This window comes from Carya illinoinensis, chromosome 8 (assembly GCF_018687715.1).
Source record: "Carya illinoinensis cultivar Pawnee chromosome 8, C.illinoinensisPawnee_v1, whole genome shotgun sequence".
NCBI classification, from domain to species: domain Eukaryota; kingdom Viridiplantae; phylum Streptophyta; class Magnoliopsida; order Fagales; family Juglandaceae; genus Carya; species Carya illinoinensis.
This window is the reverse complement of record NC_056759.1, coordinates 8,178,462-8,201,448: the sequence shown is the minus strand read 5'-3', so window position 1 is coordinate 8,201,448 and position 22,987 is coordinate 8,178,462. Positions and strand designations below refer to the sequence as shown.

Sequence of the window (22,987 nt, the reverse complement as noted above, 5' to 3'; positions counted from 1 at the left end):
TGTCATGAACGGGAGCAGGTAACCTTGTGTTGTATGTCTCGACGATTCAAATGTCCGTCCGATCTCAAACAAAATTTGGTGGCGTCACAGGGTCTCTCATGATATTAGGCTCAAGATGTTAGGGAGTATACGCCCTGAATAAAGAATTAACACACCACATCAATCCGCATTGTTGAAATCCACCACTTAGCTGCAAGGGATTGGAACTCATAGTAATCAATAATTATTCTAGATTTACTTGCAAAAAACTTATTACCTAAAGTTTGTGCACTTCAAAATTCATGTTCAAGTCCATCTAGACATCTTCATCTGTCGCCTCAACATTTCAAAATTCGATGTCGCGTTTTGTCGAAGGAAGAGTACTGATGTTCGAATAATTTCAATATAATAATTTCATTTATATCATGTATATATAGCGTAGTAATTTGTATAAGCAAGTACTGTACTAGCTAATTTGAAAGAGAAAGTCATGACGTTTCCGGCACCACTTAACAATATTTTGACCTTCTTGAAAAGTGTTGTTAGGCAGGCAAAAAAGTGGCCAGATCGAGAGGAGGCAGCAAAGACAAGAAGAATGAGGGACACGACTGAACAAAAGAGGGATCTCATCTTCAACTTCCACCTTAGCTTCTTCTAATTTCCTTGATCTCTTCTCCTTGAGAAATTTCTTATCCATCTTCAACCATGTAAGACAGAGTACGTTAAAGTGAGAGCTATGATCGATTTTGTATCTAAAGATCCGTTTAACACAATGGCCTACAAATTCCAGTCAAGTTTTTACTGGAACTTAAGGTTTGATCAGGAGAAATAGCTAGATATTGATGTAGTATGTACCAATTTACAGGAAATAGTTTGATCAGGAGAAATAGACCATTAAATTTAGACATAAATTTAGAGATATTCTTCAACGTTAAATTACATAAAATCTGTCTCATTTATTTTTTGTTACAAACATGTACAAAGAGATTTCATAAAAATAAACAAAGGTTCCATGTGCATTTACTTTTATGTACTCTTTTGTATACTCCACTGATGTGATTGGTTGTATATTAAAAAAATTGATACAACCAATTATATTAGTGGAGTGTACAAGAAGTACGTAAAAATGACTGTACGTAACATTACTCAAAAATAAATTCATAAATTGTTATGATGATCATGTAATACGTTAAATCTACTTTATAATAAAAATAATTTTATAATTTGATTACGTGCTACGTTAAGCTACATGAATTTGTGAATTTAATTTTATGAAATTTGTTTGTGACCAAATATTTCACCATCTCGTCTATTTATTTCATCAGACCTCCATAGATCCGCATAACTAGAGTAAGTACCACCGTTTACGACGGATGATAATCTGATCATCAACCACTGGCCACAGCATAAAATAAAGACATTAACACCGTTATAAGTGGATTGCTAGCTATTGTACACTCAGGAAATATCTACGAACTTTCTGCAGGAGTTCCTGGAAGCTCCGATCGAATTATCCTCAATACAATGCACATCTTAGTCACTGCAGATCAGTGACAGATTCCATGTTGATGTCGTGCACAGAGAAAACAAAACGTTTCTACTCTTTAGCTTTCGTATTTTTCTCCACGTACGTACATGATCCTATTCTCTAGCCTCTCCAATATTTTTTTTCTTTTGAAAGACATGATCAAGACATCATGTTGTCTTCTTTCTAAATATATATATATAAACCCAGGTTGGCATGCAACACCCTTTCTCGTGCGTGTATCTTGGGGGATGTAGTCCTATCATCAACAGCAATATCTTAACAACTGCGCACATTGCCTCACTATCTGCCCATCATTGGAACGTTCCTTCGTACAACTTCCTGTCTTATTGGCTGTATCCAGTTGTGCCGAGTCGTACGATCAAGGACACTTCATTCATGCATGGTCCTAACTCCTACTAAAGACCTCAGATCTGATTCAGGATTTCCTGTCTTTCATAGGTTTCTATATAAGACTTGAAATCCAGGAATTAGCTGCAAAAGCTTCTATCTTCTCGTTCCCAGAAACCCTTTTCACAATCACATATCTTTAGTCTTCGGTTTTTGTTTTTCGATCGATCTAAAGATGGCACGACCAAATTTTGATGCTCTTAGAGACTTGCACAACTCTGCCAATGACCTTCTTCACTCACCCACCATCCAACGAGCTCTTCTGCACCAACGTCAAGAAAAATGGGTTCATGAAGTCTCGGAGGCATCTTTAAGGATGTTGGACGTGTGTGGCACTTCTAAAGATGTCCTTTTGCTCGTCAAAGAACAACTCCAAGATCTTCAATTCACGTTGCGTAGGATATGCATTGGCGAGCCGGATATAGGTAGCAAAATCGCGGCTTATAATCTGTACAGAAAGAAGTTGAAGAAAGAAACGTTGAAGTGTTTGAATTCACTGAAAGGGATGAAGAACAAATCCATTATTATTACTTCGGACCTCTCAGCAATAGACGACAACCTTAAACTAGTCGTGGATGTGCTAAAGGAAGTGAGAGAGACTACCGTTTCTATGGTGGAGTCACTTTTGTCTCTCATCTCCATACCTTGGCTGGACAGAAAATCAGCAAAAGCGTCTTTTGCTTCGAAGTTTGTACGCTTTACTGGCCAAAGTTTTTACGACATTTACGATGTGATGGCCCTTCAAAGTGCAAATAAAAGATTGGAGGCAGCTGAGATTGCCATTGAAGATCTTGAAGCGGAGTTGGAGTTCATGTTTAGACGTTTGATCCAGACAAGGGTTTCACTTCTCAACATTCTAACAACTTAATAACCAGCTAGCTAGCTACCTAGATGATCTAGATATTGCATGTAACACTGGGATCCGAATTCCATGTTTAGTGTTCCAATTTTAGGGCATGCATGCATGCCTGCCTTGCTCTGGCTGACCAGTACTTAGGGTTCAGTAAAAAGCTAGCTAGATATAATTCACATTATTTAATTAATTCAAATTTATTCTATTCTTTTTCCTTCACACAAAATGCTTGATTTGCAGAGATGTTTGCATGCAATACATTGAAATTTGAATACAGATTTTCAAGCCGGAAGATTAGACTAGTACAGTATACACTTTGTTGTCATGACTCATGATCTTAATAGAAACCACTAAGTGCATGCGATGGTGCACGCTGCCAGTCATCATGGTGTCCAGTTGGAATTAATTGAGAGGTTCTCAACTTGCTTCCAAATTAATAAGCTGAAAGAGGACTGATACAACAACACAGCTAGCTCTTTTACAACTTTACTATAAAATAATATTATTTTTAAATTTAAATTCATCAAATTAAAACAAAAGTGAAAGGAAAATTTTAAAAACCATCATTTGATCTTATATAGTTGTCAAGTTTACCAATTCTTAAGCTGGAAACCAAAGCCCGTACGTACCCGCCCAAATCACTTCGATTATTAAAAAATGATTTTGTGCAGCACCAGCCTGTCATGAGGAAAAAACCACACTTCTAATGCCATGAGGTTCACGTTTCCAATGCAAGGCAGCTGTATATAATTATAATGAAAGTGCTACAGAAGATTACATAAAATAAATTATAAATTAACATGATTTCACGTAATTCGTTAGATCTATTTTACAATAAAAAAAATAACTTTATAATCTAACGTATCACATCAAACTGCATCAATTTATAAGTTTATTTTTATGTAATTCCTTTATCGCTAAAATATTTCTCAATTATCATTATGCGCGCATCATGAAATTCGTGTAAATCGAAGGGAGGAAAAAAAGGCTCGAGTGGAGATGTAGGTGTTATCTAGGATGTTAATATCAAACATCGATCAAGAGCTCAAATCTACAGCCAATATGGGACACCCTACCCACTCCTCAGTACGTATCACTGATTCATTTTTACATATCGATGGCAATTATTACTGAAAATAGAGAGGAAGGTTTAGGTTTGTACAAAGTGAAGACAACCATGGGGAGAATTGCATTCCCAAATAATAAATAATAAACAGCGAAGTGAATTAAAATGAATTGAATGCAATAAGTGAAACAATCGATATTGTTTTGGGTAAGAACGATTCACTTTGGATGGAATAAAGCATGGGAGCCACTAATGCTCCAAAATATATCACAAGAAACGTTGAAGGCCAGAAACATGACACCTGAAAAAAAAAAAAAACAAGTTTTTATCCATGCTTACAGAATAACAGGCTCGCTCACATGGAGTTTTTAAGTTCCATTACATCATGTCCACACATCTCTTCTTCAAAATCACTTTATTGAAACAGAAATAAACAAAGTTCACTCGAAATTTGTGCCAAGAACCCATCAACAGAATTCTTAGCCTCTCCTTTCATCTCCCTGAATGGAATGCAGCCTGCAGGCAATAACATATGAGCATGTTTTGGTCATTTTATTTTGCATCTTGCAACATTAACAATAGAGTTTCTTGATAGAAAGGCAGGGGTAAGTTACTATAGCATTGGTCCATTGCAACACATTTGTTGGCTACCTCTTGTCTAAGAAGAAGTTCAATATTACATTGCAATTTAAATTGTTGTACTTCAGCTGCAAACACGCGTACAACTCATTCACCCATAATTCAAACATTATCTCTCTTATCCTGGGACAGAGATCAGAAAAATATGATCTTCTTTACTCAGTGTTGCACATATATATAATCCTCAATATTAGAAATCATATCCAGTGTGGACATCCTTCAAAAATAGGCTCCCCCAATCTCCATGAGCAGCACAATATTTTTCAGGAAAATAGGCTCCCCCAAATTTTCAGCACAAAATTAGCCTTATCCATACAAGTAGCATTAATTAAAAATGAAAAAAAAATAAAAAAAACGTCTCTTCCACAACAGAAGTTTTAGCAACACTTGCACTCCAGATGTGAGGTCTTCAAGAAATTTGTGTAGAATTTGCAGCTTTTTCTTAATGGGATGTTAATGATGCCATATTAAAACAAAATTTAATTGCTACCCCACATGCTTTACGATAGTCTGTAAAAATAAAATCTAATCAATAATTAAGGACATAAAGATCTGTTATTATATCTGGACTCATCAAACAATCAAATGACATCAATAGGAGTCCCTCCATTAGTTTCTAAATGAGTAGCAAAGAGATAATCAAATTATTTGTTTGAGCAGTAGATACAGCATTTCACGTTAACCAGTTACCAAAAAACATTTTTTTTATTTATAAGTAACCAGTTACCAAAAAACTTGGTATCTAAACACAGAAAGATAAAGGGTACCTAATGTTCATGCCCGTGGCCATTAGAATGATCATCGTGACCCTCCCATGGATGCCGCCAGCCCTAAAGACAGCACGAAGGAAATAAGGAACTAGAAAAAATCAGATAACCAAGAACTAAAATACAGAGAAATCTGAAACCAAATTGACTCTTACCAATACTACCGGACCATCTTGCTTGGCTCTGTAGAGCACCCAAAACCTGAAATATCAACTCACAAAAAATTCATATACTTGCCAGCAAACAAAAGTAGGAAAAACAAAAAGATAGTCGTGAAAACCATTTACCATCGGACTCTGAAAGATCCATCTACGCATATTATTACTGCCATGTTTTCGTGTACATGCTAATCAGCTAATCTTGTATTCAAACTTAGCTGACTAAAAATCTAATATCTTATGATCCGTTGTCCATTCATACTCTAATAATTAAAATGAGCTCTGAAACCCTTTATTGAATCCGGAAACCCATAAGAATAGAACAACAAAAATTAAAAATCGAAAAATGAATGTACTGGGAGATTAAACAAATCACAATTTCATCCCACCAAATCAAAGAGTTTTATGCTTCCGCTCGAATCCAATGTACTGGGAGATTAAAAAAACCACATATAACAACGACATTTCCGACAAAATTAAGTTCTTTTCGACTAAAAGAACAACCTAGATCTCAGTCACTTAATCGATACATAACCAATTGATTGATGGCGAAAATGAAATTAAGGTCACATTAATCGAAAAGGAGAAGAAAGAAAGAAATGAGTGTAAACACCCACCACATGACAGCGCACAAGCCCTTCCCGGTGAGCGCGTGCCAACGCTTCGGGTGATGCACTGTGAATCCCTTGTACGTCGTGCCCTCTCCATGGCCTCCTCCCATCCCTGAATCTCTCTGTGTCTCTGTGAAAGCAAGCCCTGAGTCCGAAAAAGCGAAGCCTCGTACCGGGAAAAGCCGCTGCAGCCCAGTCTCGCCCTTCGGACGCACATCTCATCGAGTGAAAAATGGGCCCAATTTCATTCAGCCTATTTGGTAAGTCATTGAATAATGCATGGGCGGGCCGCGGTACAATGTTCTCTGTTAGGCCGATAAAAAAAAAATATGTAAATAATAATAAGATAATTTATAAAGAATAATAAAATAATTTGAGTTAAAATATTTTATAAAATTTTAATAAATGAGAGAGAAATATTTAAATAAAAATATTATAAAGTTAAAATAGAACGTAATTTTTTAGAGTTTTGCTACATACAAGCAAAGTCGCGTACTAATTTACGTACTAATACTGATTCTTTCATATTTAAAAATGAAATTAGCACTGTTTTCAATAAAATTTATTTTTTGATCAATCATAATAAATTGGTGCACATATTAGTACACAAGTGTGCTTGCAACTATACTTTTCCAATTTTTTAATATAATTTTTTTTAAAATTAAAAAAAATTGAATTGTTTTTTGTGTTTTATTTAAAAGTTTAAAAAAATTGTAATGATTAGATAAAAATTTTAAAATGTGAAAATAAAAAATATTTTTATTTAAATTATATTTAGATATTGAGATAAAATAAGACAAAATGAGATTGAATGAGATAGTCGGTTAAACCAATCAAGTCCTTAAGCTAAACTAAAAGTTAAAATAATGATATTTAGGCCTATTTTTAAAGAGAAATGTTATTTATTATTCTCACGTCATACACTAATATATAATTTATCATTTTTATTAGAAAAAGTCTATTTGCACTCGGCAATGCGTACCCCCTGCGTACACGTCCCTCCACATGTGCAAATGAAACGGTGTGTTTCGTATACACTAGTTCTCCCCCTTCCCTTTGTCACAGAGAGAACAAACAGGATAATAACGAAGCTCCATTCTCTCCTTGTTACAAAACCCAATACTGATTTTTCGCATAATAACTGCTTCTCTCACTGAAGCTTCTCTCTCTCTCTGAGATCAAGCTTTATCATCTCCTTCCCGAAGCTTTCTGGGTTTTTTTAGTCAAGTTTGATGAATTTTTATTTCAATTCTGGTTGGAAAGAGACCCATTTTGATTTTGTTCAGTTTTTTATTTTCCTTACCTGCTCTGTAAATGGTGGAGAGGATGTCGGCAATGAGAAGTGGAGGAGAAGAGTACTGCGACGTCGATGGTGGAAAGAGACCGTAGCAAAAACTTGAATATATTTGGAAAGAGACCCAGTTTGCTACTTTCCGTCGATGGTGGAGGAGGTCGTCCTGTTGGAGGAGTCATCGTCGATGGGCACAGCACAGAGAGGAAAAAAAAATTTGCGATTGAGGAAGATTTGATACTTGGAACTTCATCATCATCTTCGTTGCCAACTTTAGTCGACCAATGAAAGTGCCTCTTAGGGAGTGGCTGTTCGTGGGTTCATGGTGAAGACAAAGCGGGGGAGTGGTTGTCTATGGCTTCGTGGTGAAGAAGATAAATTCCACCAGTGTTAGATTTTCTTCTTTCTATCTACTTCAATGTAAAAATGAAACACAATATTTCATTAATGACGATTTTGGGAGCTGGGTCAAGGTGTAATCGATGTATTTTTTTTTTTTTTAATAATATATCGACAGCCACGTCAGCGATTCCGCAATGGGTACCCAGCGGCGGGTACCTGTAGCAGTTCTGTTTTTATTATTTTATTTAAATATAAATTTATATATTAATATATATGTATTTAATTAAAAAATAAAAATGATGAATTATATATTGACATGTGATATAAGGGACGACAAAGAATAATTTTTGTTTGAAAATCAGCTCGGTAGTTGGCACATTGGAGCAATGGGGTCCTTTTTCACTCATCATCCCGTGTTGAAAGAAACACAATAGCAGCCGACAACTTTTTGAAAGAATGCCTCAATGGGCAGATTGTATTGATTCCAAGGACGGAGCCTTCTTTTCTTTCACACGGCCTTCTGGCATTTATATAATATATATATATATATATAATATTCACAATCCATGACAAACTCTTTTCCTATACCATTGACATATGTATCTACCATTGACATATGTATCTATAGGGAATATTTTTCTGTTACATGAATATTCTATGATTCATCTTTATTTTCTGTAGGTGCCTTATGGATGCTTCTGGAATGTTGCCGTGAGCTGTGTCCTGCAGCTGTGTCAATTTCTTCTTCAGCCTTTGGGTCGATTTGCTGTCCACGTGTCACTCTTGCCTTAACATCCTGATAGGTTTTGCTACATACAGTCGGGAAATGCAGTCGGCGTGCAGTCGGTTGTACAGAATGAATAAAAAAAAATTATAAAAAAATTGTTTTATATTCAGGAGGACCTACATGAATTATAAAAAGTTATAAAAATAATTTTTTTTTTTTCATGTAGGTTCCGTATTAATTTTTTTTTTACATCCGACTGCACGCCGACTGCATTTCCCGACTGCACAAATCATTTCTGTTACAGAAATACTTTTGAGTTTGTGATCCGAATTTAATTTTGAAATAATGTTTTAAATAGTTTTTTTTTTTTAATTTAGTGATTAAAAAAATATTTTTTAATAATATTGTGATTTTTTTTTATTTTTTAAATTTATAAAAATATAAATTAAAAAATATATATTTTAACTTGTTCCGTAAATTTTTAGACTACATCTAAAATAGCACTACTCTGAACTTTATCAAAAGAACAAGGAGAGAACGAGTGGGTTGAAAATCCCCCTTTAAAACACTCGTGATGAACAGCCTTTTGGGCATCGATCACTTTCACCTATTTTGTTTGGCAACCGATGCATTATTATACCTCTTCTTCTTCTTCCACCTCCTCCTCCTATTTGGCTTTGTGTTTAATGTCTACATTTCTTCATCTTACTACGAGTTGCAGCTAAGACGTGGCTAATTTTTCTTTTTTAAGCAAATATGCATTAAATTAAAATAAAGATATAAAATAAGGGGTGGGTTGTCCCATACAATAATTCTATTAAAAAAGAAATGGGTAATAATAACCCATAGGTTCGGTACCTCAAGCCCATGTTCTTTTGCTAAGAGGAAGGGGCTCCAAAATGCATTTTGATTTAATCCAACAACTGTATCTATTGGTTGTGGCATTAAATCACAACCAGTAGAAATATATTGCAGTCGACTCTTCTAGCTCATTTTGTAAAGGAACTGTATTTCTAGTACTTCCATAGTGGAATAACTAAAAGGTGAAAGTCATGAATCCTCGCAGCGCCAAATGAAGACCAGCCACTGCACCGAAGGGTGGGTCTCACATTCTCACGCCGTGCGTCACATGGGACACACGCATGGTTTTGGCTGCGCACGAGCCTTAGACGTAAATATTTCGTGGCCCATCTTGATCAACGGATGGTGTGGCATATACGATGGTATTGGCCGGTACTTTCCGTACTAAAATAGTGATACATATAGAAAATGCATATGTTTCATCCCAGCTTAAATACTGGCCATATTAGTATGTTATAATCAATATCGACCATACCAGTATTGGTCAAAATTAATGAATTTTTTTAATTAATGTAAAAATTTTAATTTTTTTTATAATTTTCACTTTAATTCTTACATTTGAATTAAATTTTATCAATGTGTATTTTAATTTTTTAAGACTTGTATTGATATTATTTTAAAATATAATTTATACATATATAATTAATTTATTATATATAAATTATTTCAAAATAATATCTGAAATGATATCAATATTAAAATATTTTATTTTCATTTCAATACTTTAATTGAAATTACAACCAAAACAGTATTCAATACTTACTTTAATAGCTTTTTTCAGACCAAAAAAAACAAAAATGTGCATAATATCCCTCTCATTTGATATACGAAATCTTCAATATGTTACACGCCGCATCTAAAAGACAAAAAGATAAAACGGTCCAATTTACACGTGCTACTTTACCAAAGTGCCGAATGACCGACCAATCTACCATTAGATTTTTTTTATTTTTGTTTTTATATAAATTAATATGTTTATATTTAAATAAAAGAGTAAAATTGATAAATTTGAGGTGTGACGTTGAAAATAATAATATAATATATATTTTTTTACATCCTAGTCAATTTATTATCATATATTTTCTTCTTTTTATAATTAATGCGATAATCAACGTACAAAACAGCCCCCGTAAGCCAAATCAACGGCCACAATAGCCTCATGAGGCGGCTGACCGTCTCAAGACTAGATAGACTCTTGGAACAACATAGTCGGGTCCCACCAAGCAAACAACGTGGTCAAAGACTCTTAAGTTCGGCTTTCAAACTGTATAAAAAATGAAGCTGAAAACCAAGTTCGTCTATTCGAGAACGCGCGAAGTGGCGTCGTCGTCGTGTCCCTAATGGCGCAGAAGAGTAACCTCGTGATCGATCCGAAGTCCGGTTTCTGCGACTCCAACTCCGTCTTCTACAGCAAACGTAAGCCCATCGCACACCCACCGAACCCTTTCCTTGACGTGACCACATTCATCTCCTCCCGAGCTCACCATGGCAAGATCGCCTTCGTCGACGCCTCCACCGGCAGCCACCTCACCTTCTCCGATCTCTGGCTTGCCGTAGATTCCGTATCCACTTGTCTCTCCGACTTGGGCGTCGAGAAAGGCCATGTCGTCCTCCTCCTCTCTCCTAACTCTATCTTCTTCCCCGTCGTGTGCCTCGCTGTCATGTCCATCGGCGCCGTTATAACCACCACCAACCCCCTCAACACCACCCGAGAAATCGCCAAACAGATAGCTGATTCCAAACCGGTCATCGCTTTCACCACTGGCCAACTTGTCCCCAAGCTCGCAGGGTCAAATCTCCGAATTGTTCTCCTGGACGAGCAGTCCACCCCCGCTGTGCAGAATGCTCTAATCATTTCCACATTCGGGGAAATGCTGAAGAAGCAGCCAAGAAGGACCCGAGTCAGGACCAGAGTGAACCAAGAGGACACCGCGACTCTGCTATACTCGTCAGGCACAACCGGTGCGAGTAAAGGTGTGGTGGGTTCACACAAGAGCCTCATAGCGATGGTTCAAATCGTGCTCGGTCGGTTCAATCTCGAAGGAGACCACAGGTTCATCTGCACCGTCCCAATGTTTCACATCTATGGTCTAGCAGTGTTCGCGCTGGCCCTACTCGCGTCGGGAACAACGGTGGTGATCCTCTCCAAGTACGAGATGCACGATCTGCTCTCGGCGATTCAGAAGTACCGAGTAACCTACCTCCCCTTGGTGCCGCCCATTCTGGTGGCGCTCGTGAACGGTGCTGATCAGATACGGTCCAGGTACGATCTGAGCTCGCTGCAGTCGGTCTTGTCGGGTGGTGCGCCGCTGAGCAAGGAGGTGATCGAAGGGTTCGTGGAGAGGTATCCGGCAGTAACGATTCTGCAGGGGTACGGTTTAACGGAATCGACGGGGGTTGGCGCGTCGACGGACTCGTTGGAGGAGAGCCGGCGGTACGGTACGGCAGGGTTGCTGTCTCCGGGCATGGATGCGAAAATTGTGGAGCCGGAGACCGGTAAGGCTCTACCGGTGAACCGGACCGGCGAGCTTTGGCTTAGAGGTCCCTCGATCATGAAAGGTACAGATTGTAGTATTCTTCTTGTAATCTTTTGTTTTGGGAGATATTCTTGTACGTTCACTTTGTGCTAATTGACATTATCCGATTGACACTAGCATAGGGACCCATCAATATCATATAGTCATAAAATTCATAAGAAACTTTACGATAAGTACTAATCATGGAGCTTCAGGCCAGATTTTAAGATATTCTTCGATTTCTTCCCGTCTGCTTCTCAAGTCTCTTTTCAGAATTTGAAAAAATTAAGCCAGAAGTTACTATTATTAATTAATTGTGTTGAAAATTGAAGTATTTTAAGAAATATTGTTGACAATTTTTCTATAATTCATGTTTTGACCCCTCTTGATAAAAAAAGATTCTGATTTTGTCCCGGTGGTCCTCCAAATTAATAATTTAGACCTATATAAGTTTCAACTGTGGCACATTTATTCTGGTTTGTTTCTTACTCTTGATGCTAATTTTTACTCCAGATTTATGCAATAATGATGTGACAATATTGTTACAAATGTTCGCCATGTAACAGAATGTTTCTTGGACTATATTATTATATTTGCATATCATAGAAAAGAAGATGGAGAAGGGAGATGATCAGAGAGAATTTTGGTATTCCCAATTGTCATTGAATACAAATTATTAATTTTTATTTATAAGAAAATTACATAGAGATCAAATAAGGTAAATATATATTTGCATCATAATGAAAAATATCTTGATTTGATAATGAAAAATTCTATTTATAAGTCAGTGTATAAAACACACATCCATTTGAATGACAAGATTTGTTTGGCGAAAGAAATTTAAAATTTTAATCTTTTACAAATCATGTATTGCCATGTCAACGACATAGAGGATGTGCTTTACGTACCAACTTATAAGTAGAAGAACTCTTTGATAATGATTAAAATCAATTCAGCAAATCAAATCATAATAAAAATTCTTGATTTGATGTTATCTCCAACATGGGTGGGAAATATTTTTTGGCTGGTGATGTTTCTTTTTAATGATTCTACATACCGGGAATGCTGTTGCAGGTTATTTCGGTAATGCAGAAGCTACAGAATCAACTCTTGATTCAGAGGGATGGCTGAAAACTGGAGATCTATGTTATATTGATGATGATGGGTTCATCTTTGTGGTTGATAGGTTGAAGGAGCTAATTAAATACAAGGGTTATCAGGTGAGACAATGAACATTGGATTCTTTATAAATTAATGAAGCTTTGCCTGGTTTCTGGAACTCTTGTGCTTTAGTTTTGGGTTATCTGATACAATTCTTAAGTACTTCATACTATATGGATGCAATCAACAACTTGGATCTTCTATTTCAACAGATATATCTGATTATATTCTGAGAAAAAAATGTATCTAGCTTGAAATATATGCTGATTTCTTTCTTGACCTTTTAGGTCCCCCCAGCAGAACTAGAGGCCTTGCTACTAACTCATCCAGAGATCTCTGATGCCGCTGTTATACCGTAAGTCTTATTCTCTACTGCATTAAAGCTGATCAGGGTAAACACTTGCTCTTACAAAAAGCAAAAAGAAAAAGATAGCCTCAGTTTGATCATTCTTGTGTTTTAGGTATCCTGATAAGGAGGCTGGACAGTGCCCCATGGCATATGTGGTAAGAAAAGCTGTGAGTAATCTATCTGAGAGTGCAATCATGGACTTTGTAGCGGGACAGGTAAGCCGACGATGAGAAAATTTGTGTGTGTGTGTGTGTGTATGAGTTGTATTATCAAGTCTATAGAAATATTTTGGTTAGCACTGTATTGATCACCTGGAGTTATAAACGTACGTGCAGGTGGCTCCGTACAAGAGAATCAGGAGAGTGGCGTTTATAGCTTCTATACCGAAGAATCCCTCCGGCAAGATTCTCAGGAAGGATCTAATCCAGCTTTCCACCTCCAAGCTTTGAATCTTTGGGGAAAGATGCAACTGCATACACGCATGCATGCATTTCTTCACTACTTAAAAAAAGGCATGCTTTTAGCCGTTTTACGCTGCAGTACTACTGGAAGTTCTGTGCCTTTGGTTTGACATCGATGCTTATGCGGGAATTTTATTTTCTGTGAAATAAGTCTTGGTTGATTAATAATCATGATAGTAATATCTAATTAATTTCGTAGTCGTTTTGAAGTAAGAACATTGGGTTGATGAAAGACAAATTTTGATCTGCTATGGTTTTTACTATATACACACAGATGGGGGATCGGAAAAGAATGAATACCAATTACCAACACTGACATTGATAGGTAGAAGTTAGAACAAGGTAAGTGTACGTAGCATTACTCGAAACGTAAACAAGAGGATCGAATAACTCTTGATAGTTAAGGCAGAGGAATGACTCTTGATATTAGTTAAGCCGAATGGGCCTGATTCTTTTCGAAGTACAAGAGAGTGGGCAGGAAATAAGGAAATATTGGGCCTGGCAATACGTCATGTCTTGTAAGTTATGGATATTCGATTATATGGGTTAACCTACACACGACCCATTAAGTTAAACGGATTAGATTTTTAAATCTTAATGCAATCTATTTAAATAATAGGTCACATTATATCATTTATTTTGACCCCGTTTAATAATTAATTAAAAATATATAACACAATACAACTCATTTCAACATGTTTCATGTAAATAGGTTGAACTAACTTGCATGATAAATTTGAACTGATTAACATAATTTCACATAAAAGATAATAAGTATTGATATTTTATTACAAATTTAACAATAATAAATATGAGCATAGGTCAAAAATTACAATTTCAACTATAAAAATATAAATATATTGAGAAATATTAATATTACAATTCAATAATAATAAAATTATAATTTTGAAATAAAATTTAAAATTGGTTATTTTGGATTGGCTTATTTATTAATCGTATTTTAACGGATCAATCTGTTTTGATTTGGGCTCATTTTAGTCATTTATATTAAACTCAAATTCGTTAATTTTGTATCGTATTTATGTTAAATTTACGGACCATAGTATATATTGACACCCTAAAAAATATCAACATAATTCACCAAAGCCAGTCAAAATTGAAGTCATGTGATAGACAACACGATACTAAGCTTGACACCTTATAGGAGTAAGGGGTCAGGGCTGTAGTCTTGATCTTCCACAGGCAACGTAGGATACAGGGCACAACAGAAATCATTTCGACAAAGATTTAAAAAAAAAGCACCTCACATGAGCAGGGCTAGCTCATTCCTATAACATTAGAGAAAAAATATTTACAATCATGAATTAGATAACCGCCACGTAATTGTTTTAAAAAAAAGTTAATAAAATATGAAATTCACATTAAAAAAAATAATTTTGTAATAATAGGTCTAATTCTTTTTCAAAACAATTATGCGATATTTATACACTTCATAATTATATGTAAAATTACTTATATAATTATATATATTACATTAAAAGGTGTAGCGATCCTTCTAGACTATTTATGGCAAGAAGCATGCATGTGTGGGATCGACCTAATCTAATTGAAGTACTCACTGTCAAAATTTTGCCCCTACAAATTTTTTGAGATGTTTGTTGAGATCTCCCTTTCTCACAATCCTTTTAAGAGCAAATTGAGACAAACGTTGAGCTAGTAGGCGTATAGATAATAACGATAACAGTAGTACTCATGTCTATATGTAAAGAAATTTATGGGCTTAACCCGTTTTATAAAACCGGTTCAATAAGAAATGGTTGCTCATTTTTTATAAACATATCTAAAATCTTGTCTATAAATAATGTGAAATTTATTCCTCAATAATATGGTACAGCACTATTATATGGCTGGTGTATGTTAGGGAGGGCAGGCTTGAAGCCTTGAAGGTGCTTCGTATGACAGATTAGAACTATACATATGGCTATGACTTTCAGCGTTCTGATTCCTTGATCATATCCATGTATATCGTGCATGGCATTTGTTACGGGGGGGCCATAACTTAATTTACACGAGTTTCAGGTACAACTTTCACTTTAATACATATAATGAGTTTGCTTATTGGTGATGCCTGACCCAATCTAAAAATCAGATCAATCTAGGTACAATGAACCTTCCTTTTACGATTCTAATTTGCTTCTTTTCTTTTTCTTTTTCTTTTTTTTTTTAAGGGAAAGGAAAACCTTTATTGCTCATAAATCAAATTACATCATCCCATGTAACACAAGATCATGAATAGACTCTGAAATTTCCTCAACATCCATGATATCTTCAGTGAGTTTAATAGCATCTTTAGCAAGATTATGAGTAGCATAGTTTGCTTCACGTCCAGCATGCAATTGACCAAACTAGCTTGAGAAACATTTCAACAAGACTATGATGTCCTCTGGCAGAAACCCATATTGGCTCCAGTCCCTAGTTCTCTTATTCAGTGCATTGACCACTTAAACGCAATGAGATTTCTTAAGCCAAGATCTTGACAAAATTTAGTAGACATCATAAGTGCATGAGTTTCAACCAGCGTAGCAGATGCATGCATCTCTCTACATGTATTAGAGGATGAATCATCACAGCACCACGTCAACAAAGAGAAGAACAACATGGTTACCTGAATTCCATTGCTCTGTTTGTTATTTATCGCTCATGCAATGAGCTGTATATAAAGGATAGTATTGTAATTCCTTAGGATAAGTTAGTTAGAAGATTCTTTTGTTATTGTATATATAATTGTACCGTTGGCATCATTCAATATACACACGAGAAGATTTCTCTCTGGAATTACTTTTTCCTCTATTTTGCATTCTCTTGTTACATGGTACCAGAGCTACCAATCAATGGACGATGCTAAAAAAGAAATTAATCCAAAATCTCCCAAAAATACAAACCCCATGAATAAGTACCTCAACTTTTCTGACCCTTTCAACCCATTTCGAATTGAGACTGGCGATAACCCAGCTGCAGCCCTTGTTTCTAAACTCTTGACTGCTAATAACTATGTCATCTGGTCCTGTGTGATCTCTCGAGCTCTTCGTGCGAAGAACGAACTTGCATTTATCAATGGTACATTGCCTAAACCTATTGACCCCTCAGAACCTCTCTTCGAAGCTTGGGAGAGATGCAATGACTTGGTTGTTTCTTGGCTACAGAATTCTGTAAATCCTTCTGTTAAATCTAGTCTTGCTTTAGTTAATGATTCAAGAGTATTATGGCTGGAACTCAGGGATCGTTTTACCCATCAAAATGGCCTTCAAATTTTTCAACTCAAACATGATTTAGCCAGCTTATCTCAAAACCAAGACAATATCAGTACCTATTTTGGTCATCTCAAATCATTATGAGATGAACTTGCTGTCTATGATCCTCTTCCCGATTGTGATTGTGGGAAATTAAAAATCCTCCACGACCGATATGACTGAGACTGTGTCATTCAATTCCTTATGGGGTTGTCTGATTCATACTCAAATACTCGAGACCAGATAATGCTACTTGACCCCCTCCTACCTCTTAACCGTGTGTTTTCAATGATCCAATAACAAGAACGACAGCATTTGATGATTCCTTCTACCAATTCCCCTGACCTTATGGCAATGATAGCCAAACCAACCTTTCACTCCAGCAAAAATTCCCCCAAGCCCACTTACCAAAAAAATAATCGTCCATACTGCTCTTACTGTAAGATCCCTGGCCACTCTCTTGAAAATTGCTTTAAGGTTGGAAATGCCGATCCACCACGATGCACTCATTGTAATATGACTGGTCACATTGCTGGGAGATGTTACAAATTACATGATTACCCACCTAATCACAAACTCCCTGGGAAAACTAATGGCACTGTAGCAGCTGTTACTCAATCCCTAACACTCTCAGATGGTGATCATGAGGAGGATCCAGCTGCATCAATGATGCTCACCAGGAGTCAATATCAACAATTGCTTTCTCTTTTTCATTCCAAGGAAACTAGTTCAGCCATGGCATCACTATCAATTACCCAACCACCTACTTCCTCTTCAAACACTCAAGTCAGCAACTCTCAAACTTCTGGTATGACCACCTGCTTCAGCACACGCACACACTCTTTTAATCACACACACTTTGCACCTTGGATTATTGACATTGGTACAACAGATCATATGATCTATTGTACTTCTCTTTTTACATCCATCACAGCCACACTTTCCTATCAAGTAAAACTCCCAAATGGTCGAGATGTTCCTGTTACCTACATTGGTGTTGTAAGATTATATGAGAATTTATTCTTAACTCATGTTTTGTGTGTACCTTCGTTCAAATTCAATTTACTGTCTACCAAGAAACTTACCCAACATCATTCTTGTTGTCTCATTTTTTTTATCCCCTGCTTGTTTCTTTCAGGACTTAGCATCATGGACAACAATTGGGATAGGTGAAGTTAGAGGCAGTTTGTATCAACTCCTCAGGTCTCAGGTGTCACCATCTACTCTAGTTGAAGCCTTGCCTCGTTTTCATCACTCATTCCCACTTCCTTCTACTTCCGCTACTCACTCCACTTCATTATGTGATTTATGGCATTATCGTTTATGCCCCATTTCCTTTTCAAGACTAGCTTTAATTACTGATCCTAATGTGACTCATAGTCAAACATTACACAATCAAATACCATGTTCAATGTGCCCTTTGGCTAAGCAACGGCGTGTTTCTTTCCCAACTTCTGCACATTCAGCTTTAAATAATTTTGATCTTCTCCATTATGATATTTGGGGTCCCAACTCCATTATTGCAGCAAATGGATCACGATTTTTCCTCACAACTGTTGATGACCACTCTCGAACCACATGGGTTTATATGCTTAAAAAGAAATCTGATACCATGTCTTGTCTTATGGCATTTTACAACTTAATTGAAACTCAATTCCACATCAAAATCAAAACCATTAGAAGTGATAATGGAGCCAAATTCCAAATGCAAGAGTTTTTTCAAGCTAAAGGCATTATCCATCAAAAGAGTTGTGTAGAAACACCCCAACAAAATGGAAGAGTCGAGAGAAAGCATTAACATATAATGAATATTGCCCGAGCCTTAATGTTTCAATCTCACCTTCCACCCCAATATTGGACTGACTGTGTTCTCACAGCAGTCTACCTTATTAATCGTACCCTCCCCCTTCTTCATAACAAAACACCGTATGAATTCCTCTTCCAAACCCCACCCCAATACCAACACTTGCGAGTTTTTGGTTGCCTTGCATATGCTTCTAGTTTATCACATGGTCGCAAAAAGTTTGATCCTAGAGAAAGAGCCTGCGTTTTTTCAAGGCTACCCTTTTGGAGTTAAAGCATATAAATTACTTGATCTCTAAACTCATCAAATTTTTTTTATCCCGAGATGTCCATTTCCATGAATCTATTTTTCCATTTCATTCTACCATTTCACCTTCTGGTCCTCCTTCCAGCTCTATCACACATCCTTTAAATTCTTCACTGCCTCATTCAGTTCATCTTCCTACTCCATCACAATCTACTCCTTCCTCACACTTCAGTACTCCCTCATATGCACTTCCCATTCCAGAAAATTCATCTCCCATTCCTACTTCATCTCCACCACAGCCTTCCACATCACCACCACCACCTGCTACTTTACCTCCACCTCAAACTTTACCAGTTCCTCTTCGCAGGACAACTAGAACCAAATGTGCTCCTGAGTATCTACAGGATTACCATTGCTATCAAACAACTCTAACTCCTCCCATACCGAAGTTGGACACGCTGCTATGTTCTTCATTAGGTACATCTTCACCTCTACACAACACTATTTCTTATCAGCATTTTTCTCCCACTTATAAAGCTTTTTCAATCACTATTTCCACTTACATTGAGCCAAAAACATATAAGCAAGCCCTTAAAGACCTCGGATGGTGTAAAACCATGGATGCTGAATTAGCAACCTTGGAGGCGAATCAGACTTGGCAACTTACGGATATGCGTCCTGGCAAACTTCCCATTAATTGCAAATACATCTATAAAATTAAGTATAACTCCGACGGGAGTGTTTAGCGCCTCAAAGTAAGACTAGTGGCTCGCGGTTTCACCCAACTTGAAGGAGTGGATTATCAAGAAACTTTTTCTCCTGTGGCTAAGTTGGTTACCGTCAGATGTCTCTTAGCTATTGCCTCCGTTAAAGGTTGGCACTTACATCAATTCGATGTAAATAATGTGTTCTTATATGGAGATTTGAATGAAGACATTTATATGAATAAACCACCCGGCTACACAAAAGGGTCACCCACTCAAGTATGTAAATTGCTCAAGAGCTTGTATGGCCTCAAACAAGCATCAAGGCAATGGTATTCCAAATTTTCCAATGTTCTTCTTGCTGCAGGTTTCTCTCAATCCAAGGCTGACTATAGCCTTTTTACCCATGACATTAATGACACTTTTGTTGTCATCCTTGTCTATGTCGATGATATATTGGTTTCAAGCAATGACATTGCTGCTGCACACGAGTTAAAGTCTCTCTTTCACAGGCATTTTCAGATTAAGGACCTTGGACCATTACGCTACTTTCTCGGCATAGAGGTTGCAAGATCATCAAGAGACATCCATCTCTGCCAACAAAAATACATACTGGATATTCTTGCAGATTCCGGCACCTTGGGCAGCACCCCTGCTAAGGTTCCAATGTAGCAAAATCTCAATCTTATTCAGGCAACTGGCACTCCATTACCTGATCCCAATATTTATCACCGTCTCATTGGAAGACTCCTATATCTTACAGTTTCTCGGCCTAATATTTGTTTTCGTGTCCAAAATTTGAGTCAATTCGTGGCAAATCCTACTGATGCTCATTTACATGCAGCCCACAAAGTCCTTCGATACCTTAAAGGTGCACCTGGTTAGGGGCTTTTGTTTCCTAAATCTTCTTCTTTACATCTTGAAGCCTACTGCGATTCCGATTGGGCCTCTTGCCTTGATTCAAGACATTCCGTTAGTGGTTACTGCATTTTCCTTGAATCTTCCTTGATATCTTGGAAATCCAAGAAACAATCAGTGATTTCTAAGTCATCAGCAGAGGCCAAATACTGCTCAATGGCTGTCACCTGCGCTGATTTAACCTGGCTGAGATACATTATGTCTGCACTTAACGTCAATCATCCTCAGCCCGTTTTGCTACACTGTGACAACCAAGCCACGATCTATATTGCGGCAAATCCCGTTTTTCACGAAAGAACTAAACATATTGAGTTCGACTGCCATTTAATTCAAGACCAAATTCAAGCTGGCAACATATGCACTCGTTAGGTCTCAAGCTTAAATCAACTCGCCGATATCATGACAAAAGCCTTATCCTCTAAGGTTCTCAATTTTCATTTATCCAAGATGGGAGTCATAAATTTTTACGCTCCATCTTGCGGGGGGGTATTAGAGGATAAATCATCACAGCACCAATTCAACAAAGAGAAGAACGGCATGGTTACCTGAATTCCATTGCTCTGTTTGTTATTTGTGGCTCATGCAATGAGCTGTATATAAAGGACAGTATTGTAATTCCATAGGATAAGTTAGTTAGAAGATTCTTTAGTTATTGTATATATAATTGTACCATTGGCATCATTCAATATACACACGAGAAGATTTCTCTTTGGAATTACTTTTTCCTCTGTTTTGCATTCTCTTGTTACAACATGCTCGAAAAGTGCCTATTACCTATGCTTCATAATCCCTGACTATAGCCTCGATGACAATTTTGCTCTGTAGTTTATCAACTGCAGCATCTCAATTCAAATTATAAAAACCTTATGGAGGTTTCTCCCACAATCGAACCACTTGAGGGGAAGCTGGTGATGAGGTTTTTTGAGAGATTGAGCACTCCTAAAAGCTTGTATATCCTCCCTAGCCTTCATATAAAGCAGTAAAGATTTAGGAAGGACCTTCAATGTAAGAAAACATCCACGTTTTTAGGATAATAATGGCCACTATCAACCATTAAAGTAGTTTCTTTTTGCTGTCTTCCCTTTTTATTTTCTTTATTTTGCATCGAATGGCCCCTCTCAACAAAAGAACATGAATTTATTAATTAGAAATATTGTTAGCATTTAGGAAACATAAAAGTTCCTCCCAACCCCTTCGATTTCCACCACATAAAGAACCACTCCAAAGTTTCAATCTTGACTTTTCAAAAAACACAAATAATTATTTATTTATTTTTTAATAGGTAATCAAGAAATTTTATTTATAGAAATAGACAAAACTCAAGTACATATAATGTATATATGAGAATAAATTAATTAGAATTTACGATCGAAAAGAGAAGATAATCTTTACCCAAAAGATAAAAACATTTGACATGATGAGGTGATCATTTTAGTATTGCAGGCAACCATGCATGCCTTCGACTGAGAAAAATCCATCCATCCCACGTTCAAATTACGCGGGTCTGGGTGAAGGCCTGCTAATTGTTTCGGAGGATATATATTGGGCTTGCGGCCACAAGAAAATAATAATACAATTCATATAATGCGCTATTAAAAACGTCTCATATTTGGATATACAGATGAGATATAAAATTATTAAGATTATATATATATTAAAAATAATTTAAATAGAAAATAATTTTTAATTTTAAATATTCAATATTTTTATCTAATCATCATCCAAACATAAATACTAACACAACTTTTACAAACATTGAAATAAAACACAAAAATTAATATAGCATAATTAGCATTTTCCAACTTCAAAACAAAATTATCTTAAAAATTTATTTTTATAATATTTTTATTTAATTATTATTATTTTTTTAAATCAAATAAAATATTTTAACTCAAATTATTTTATTAAAAATATTATAAAAAAGAGTCTTAAGTTATGTTCAAATAAGAAAAGCATCTCGGAGGGTCCTTTCCACACTTGAAATTTAAGAAAAGAAAAGTAGGGTCAGGTTTTGTGTGTAGGTTCAAGTAGGAAGCCCATCTGGTCCAAATCAAGCGTCATGGCCAGGTCTGGAAACCCGAGGTATTAGATCCAGTTTGAATTATAAAAGGAAAATTTTTCTTATCATCCTCACACTTCACACACCACATTTATTTTATTTTATTTTTTCATTTTTTCTATAAGAAATATGAAGTATGTAGATGATAAATAGAATAATTTAATTAGTTTAATAAGAATAAAATAAAATAAAAAATAAAAAAAATAAAAAATAATATTTTAATATATAAAGTGTGTGGTGTGGGATGTTGTGTAGCATTTCTCATTATAAAATATCTCATGTTATCTT

General features: G+C 36.2%; 3 protein-coding genes across 3 annotated transcripts; 2 read left to right on the top strand and 1 right to left on the bottom strand.

Moving 5' to 3' along the window:
- Positions 1-1,990: 1,990 nt before the first annotated feature.
- LOC122274252 lies at positions 1,991-3,028 on the top strand. Its single transcript, XM_043083272.1, has one exon. The coding sequence runs from the start codon at positions 2,091-2,093 to the stop codon at positions 2,781-2,783; it is 693 nt and encodes a 230-aa protein (XP_042939206.1). The 5' UTR covers positions 1,991-2,090; the 3' UTR covers positions 2,784-3,028.
- Positions 3,029-4,141: 1,113 nt separating this feature from the next.
- LOC122318016 (NADH dehydrogenase [ubiquinone] 1 beta subcomplex subunit 2-like) lies at positions 4,142-6,208 on the bottom strand. The gene is made up of 4 exons (XM_043135139.1): positions 6,016-6,208; positions 5,396-5,441; positions 5,241-5,303; positions 4,142-4,350 (listed from the first exon to the last, which is right to left on the bottom strand). Exons 1-3 carry the CDS (start codon positions 6,117-6,119, stop codon positions 5,241-5,243), a joined length of 213 nt encoding a protein of 70 aa, XP_042991073.1. The 5' UTR covers positions 6,120-6,208; the 3' UTR covers positions 4,142-4,350.
- A 4,234-nt stretch (positions 6,209-10,442) lies between these two features.
- LOC122319319 (probable CoA ligase CCL5) lies at positions 10,443-13,963 on the top strand. Its single transcript, XM_043137337.1, has 5 exons — positions 10,443-11,789; positions 12,821-12,966; positions 13,195-13,262; positions 13,369-13,471; positions 13,592-13,963. Exons 1-5 carry the CDS (start codon positions 10,571-10,573, stop codon positions 13,703-13,705), a joined length of 1,650 nt encoding a protein of 549 aa, XP_042993271.1. The 5' UTR covers positions 10,443-10,570; the 3' UTR covers positions 13,706-13,963.
- Positions 13,964-22,987: the final 9,024 nt, after the last annotated feature.